This window comes from Cyprinodon variegatus, unplaced genomic scaffold (genome assembly GCF_000732505.1).
Source record: "Cyprinodon variegatus isolate N-32 unplaced genomic scaffold, C_variegatus-1.0 Scaffold1060, whole genome shotgun sequence".
Lineage (NCBI taxonomy): Eukaryota > Metazoa > Chordata > Actinopteri > Cyprinodontiformes > Cyprinodontidae > Cyprinodon > Cyprinodon variegatus.
The window spans coordinates 165847-171332 of NW_015151513.1; the positions used below are offsets into that span (position 1 = coordinate 165847).

Here is a 5486-nt window from a genome sequence, read left to right on the forward strand (position 1 = left end):
AGGACTTTTCCAGCTGCTTTCCAGCTGCTTTCCAACAGCTTTCCAGCAGCTTTTCAGCAGTTTTCCAGCAGCTTTCCAGGACGTTTCCAGCTGCTTTCCAGCAGTTTTCCAGCTGCTTTCCAGCAGTTTTCCAGGACTTTTCCAGCTGCTTTCCAGCTGCTTTCCAACAGCTTTCCAGCAGCTTTTCAGCAGTTTTCCAGCAGTTTTCCAGCAGTTTTCCAGCAGCTTTCCAGGACGTTTCCAGCTGCTTTCCAGCAGTTTTCCAGCTGCTTTCCAGCAGTTTTCCAGGACTTTTCCAGCTGCTTTCCAACTGCTTTCCAGCTGCTTTCCAACAGCTTTCCAGCAGTTTTCCAGCAGCTTTCCAGCAGCTTTCCAGCAGCTTTCCAGCTGCTTTTTCAGCAGCTTTCCAGCAGTTTTCCAGCAGCTTTCCAAGACTTTTCCAGCTGCTTTCCAGCAGTTTTCCAGCTGCTTTCCAGCAGTTTTCCAGGACTTTTCCAGCTGCTTTCCAACTGCTTTCCAGCTGCTTTCCAACAGCTTTCCAGCAGCTTTCCAGCAGTTTTCCAGCAGCTTTCCAGCAGCTTTCCAGCTGCTTTTTAAGCAGCTTTCCAGCAGTTTTCCAGCAGCTATCCAGGACTTTTCAAGCAGCTTTCCAGCAGCTTTCTAACAGCTTTAGAGCAGTTTTCCAGCAGCTTTCCAGCAGTTTTCCAGCAGCTTTCCAGGACCTTCCAGCTGCTTTCCAGCAGTTTTCCAGCTGCTTTCCAGCAGTTTTCCAGGACTTTTCCAGCTGCTTTCCAACTACTTTCCAGCAGTTTTCCAGGACTTTTCCAGCTGCTTTCCAACTGCTTTCCAGCAGTTTTCCAGCAGCTTTCCAGCAACTTTTCAGCAGCTTTCCAGCTGCTTTCCAGCAGCTTTCCAAGACTTTTCCAGCAGCTTTCCAGCAACTTTCCAAGAGTTTTCCAGCAGCTTTCCAGCAGCTTTCAAGCAGCTTTCCAGCTGCTTTTCCAGCAACTTTCCAGCAGTTTTCCAGCAGCTTTCCAGCAGCTTACCAGGACTTTTCCAGCAGCTTTCCAGCAGCTTTCCAGCAGCTTTCCAGCAGCTTACCAGGACTTTTCCAGCAGCTTTCCAGCAGCTTTCCAGCAGCTTTCCAGCTGCTTTTTCAGCAGCTTTCCAGCAGCTATCCAGGACTTTTCAAGCAGCTTTCCAGCAGCTTTCCAGCAGCTATCCAGGACTTTTCAAGCAGCTTACCAGCAGCTTTCTAACAGCTTTCCAGCAGTTTTCCAGCAGCTTTCCAGCAGTTTTCCAGCAGCTTTCCAGCAGCTTTCCAGCAGCTTTCCAGCAGCTTTCCAGCATCTATTCATCTTGTTAAGTTTGGAAGTTTTGCTGCAGGGCAGGAAAGGATAAAGTCTGTTTTTCAGACTAAATGTTAAAGCAGATGGAAACACGTCACAATGGCCTCTTCGTTAATGGATAGATCACATGACCCAGTCTGGCCCAGAGAACTGGTCCACCACCAGTATAACTGGGATCAGACTGAAATGCAGTGAAGAGTCTCTTTATAAAGCCACTCTGATGCATGAGCAAACATTAAATCCTAACCAGGCAGCTGTTTGGGTCAATGTGAAGCGGCGCTGATGTAAAAGCAGCAAAGAGCAGAACTTTAATTGGAGCGGTTCTGAAGCAGGTCCTGCTGGGAGGTCCATTTTAGGCGGGCGGTGTCCTTCAGCCACTTCTTTATCCCAATAATCTGCAGCGTTTTAATGATTGTGAAGCTTTCAGTCGCGCTGCTCCTGCAGTGAAAATGTCAAGCACCCCCCCTCCACCTCCTCCTGACCTCCTCGCCACCATGGCAACCAGACCACCGTCTATGGGAGCTCTTCTAACTGCCTTCCCTGTGAATTTGCTTCAGTGACAAAAAGCTCGGTGCTATTTGTAGTTTCCCAGCAGGACTAACCTGGAGCAGCCATGTCTAATGAAACCGCTTGTTACATCTGACACGGCGTGCTGCAGGAAATTACAGGTTCCAGCTGCGTCCATGATTGATGCTGACAGCCGTAGAGTCCTAAATACAGCGGGAACCTGATATCCAGACATGACGAGGACTCGGATCAGAATCAATTAAGACGGGGAGTAATGAGGGCTGAGCTGACAATCCTCCTAAAGCAGGAAGTGATAATAAAGAGGCTGATCACGCATCAGCAGTCGGCTCATAACGCTTTAACAGCTGCAGAACGGCCTCGATGACACGACCAGCCGCACCAAAAGCTTCCTGGCCTTCCAGGAACTCAGAGGCTCCGATGGTTCGGCTTCATCTTTAAGCTGCTGATGAAGATGAGGAAGTAAAGCATTTTGGGATTAGTGGCGACAGCCTTGGACCTGGTCTCCCCATCGTCTCTGTGTGCAGCAGGTAAACCCGCCGTTATAAAACACCAATTATTCTCCAATAATCCTCAGTTTCTAATAATCAATACTGCTCTCTGCCATTTAGGAAGTGGGACGTTAACGCTGATATTTATTTATTCACTGGATATCCGACTGGCAGAAAACCTGAAGTCACTTGCTGCCATCTTGGTACTCCCTAAACTCACTGAGTCGCTCCATAAACGTGCCGACATGAGCAGCATTTGGCTGTAACAACAAGCAGTTTTCTGCTGTTGGAAAACGTTTTACAGGTTTTATATCTATATATATATATCTATATATATATAGATATCTATATATATATATATATATATATATATATATATATATATATAGAGATAGATATGTAAACATATAGATATATTGGCGACTGGTTTCTTTACTCCGCCCTGTACTACCAACAGCCTATCAGCAATTCATTGAATAGAGATCCGTCCTGCTCATGCTCCATCAGCTTTTGTTAAAAAGACCTAAAAAACCCTTTTTTTTCTCCAAAAACAGTAAACGTACTAAACTATAATGTGTCAAACGTTAAAAATGTATTTCCTGAGAAAATAAATACATTTAAATCAGTTTTATCCTCTGTTCCTGATCTGTACAGGAAATGGGATGCTACGCTACTTCCTGGAGCTAACTTTATCAGCTGTAGATTTAAACATAAATCTAGTCTTTTTGAGTTTTCGGTTTTCTTTTCATCTTAACATTATGATATTTATTGCGTAATCTAAAGAAAGAAACAACTAGAATGCAGATAAACGTATTAATCAGATTTACATTTCCTGATCGTGACCCATGATGACGTCAGAGAAGAAGTTTAATGCAGAAAATGGAAAAAACATCAAAATGTCTCAGAAAAAGTCATAAAAATTGTTTTAAAGATGTGTATTAGCATTCTATAGAGAGTTAAGGATAGAAATAAGTCATTTAAGAACCATGACAACATTATTTATGGAATTTTTTTTTTTATATTTCAGGACGGATCGTGCTACCGCGACGGATCAGGTAGTGGCCATCATTGGACATCTGCTGATTCTTCTATTTTTTCTGTCTTTCTGCCTCTTATGTTCATTACTGCCCCTCTGTGGTTTTTGTGGGTACTGCACCTACATCTGCAGTGCCGCTTTATTTCAGCCTTCATCTGAGGTCATCTCAGCGGTTAGAGCTGGAACAAACAGAACCACACTAGATCTAGATCAGCTGAATAGATCAACTAAAAACTGGGCAGTTTGGTGAAGTAAGTGAAAAACTGTTGATGGAAATGTTTATATAAAATGTTCTCCTCAGAATCAAACTGTAAAAGTCAGAGATGTTTTCCACAGTGACGCAGCTGTGGGTCCGTTTGGACCCAGCGAGCATTAGAGGTTCTGTTTGGACCCAGCGAGCATTAGAGGTTCTGTTTGGACCCAGCGAGCATTAGAGGTTCTGTTTGGACCCAGCGAGCATTAGAGGTTCTGTTAAACCGTCAGACGGTTCAGGAGGATGACTCCTCCCATCGGCGAGTTTAATCTGGATCTGATTCTATCTGAAAACAAAAGCTGCTTTTTATCATCTCTGCTGACATCAAGTCTTTGTGAAGCCTCGTCCTCTGAGGCCCGGATGATCTGAGGCGTCTTCCTGAGGACGCCATTTCCTCAGCCTCTTATCTCTAACGCTGCCTCTCAGGTGTCTTTTGTCGTCCGCCTGTTTCCTGATAACGACGCCGCGGTGAAGCTGCTGTTCTGTTGTGTTTAAGTTGATCAGCGCAGCAGCGAGCGAACTCGGCCCGTTCCCGCTCTGAATGTCAATGTATTCCAGCGGGCCTCGGGGAGCCGCCGCCGTAACGCCGCTCGCGCCTAATTGGGTGACAAATCCAGCAAACATGATTGTTTACATCCTGAAAGGTGGGAGTGTGACATTTTGAGTCCAGCGGCCGTGTTGTTGCCGCGGAGAGCGAGGCGCTTTTATGACGTCTCTTTACTAAACCAGAGTTAAAGCCTCGTTAAAAATAATTGCTGAAGTTTTTGTTGCTGTTTCCCTGAAAGCTGCTGCGTGTCGCAACTTTCAACCAGAAAAAGCAGAATTTCTCCTTCATTCAGTGAAACTTTGCTGCTTCTGCTCTTTTTATTTCTAGTTTTAGTCCATCAGTAGGACTCGGCGCGGTTCAGCTGTGACTCGGTTCTCTGATAAGAGCGCCTCATCGCCGATCTACAGCGAGCTTTAGAATTCCCAGATATCTGCACCTGTTCACAACATGAACTTCAGCTGATTGACAATAAATGGCATCAGAGCGACCTGCGATGAAGCACAGACCGGGAAGGATGTCGTCTTCGCCCAACATTCCACAAACAACGAAATATCACTAATATAAACAAACATGAGCTCCTGAATGTTATGGGCGCCGCCATTTTTGTTTGCATAATTCCTGCAGGGTTGCACCTGTCTAGACATCAGAGTGGGGACCATTGAGGACCAGTTTTTGCAAAGTGAGGACATTTTACTGGTCCTCACAAGCTATTTTGCAAATGGTTAGTTTTAGGGTCAGGGTCAGGGTCAGGGTTAGTTTTAGGGTCAGGGTCAGGGTCAGGGTTAGTTTTAGGGTCAGGGTCAGGGTCAGGGTCAGGGTCAGGGTCAGGGTCAGGGTCAGGGTGAGCTGGTTCCCCAGAAAGGTCACAGGTCAGCTTCCTCAGCTGCAGTAAGTTGTGACAGTAGAAGAAGGCAGTGAATCATGGCAGCAGCAGAAGGAGGAAGAAGTTCAGAACCATCTGAGCTCAAACCCTCCCAGCAGTTTCTGGAAGCAGCTGGAAGGTCAGTCTGAGAGACCTACCTGCTTCATATGTGGTGGCGTGTGCGGTCATACTCCAGGTGCTGGACCTCCGACCTTTGGTTACCATGACGGCAAACTCATACATGGTGTTGGGTTTGAGTCCGGTGACGGTGTGGCTCAGAGCGGTGGTGTCTGCAGACTGAGGACACAGAGAACAGCAGGTCTTTATTTCTGCTACCTAATGGGACCTAAAGCTGCCGTTAAATTTAAAGAACCAGAAGAACTGATATTGAAGAATTAATTTGAATTTAGAAAACTTCCTGGA

At 45.8% G+C, this 5486-nt stretch overlaps 1 protein-coding gene across 1 annotated transcript in view; it reads right to left on the bottom strand.

Moving 5' to 3' along the window:
- The window catches only part of dcc (DCC netrin 1 receptor), a 66439-nt gene that overhangs the window by 46503 nt on the left and 14450 nt on the right, over positions 1-5486 (bottom strand). Inside the window, exon 4 of the mRNA XM_015399949.1 lies at positions 5222-5360. Coding sequence (XP_015255435.1) covers positions 5222-5360 — 139 coding nt within the window. The remainder of the gene's footprint in view (positions 1-5221; positions 5361-5486) is intronic.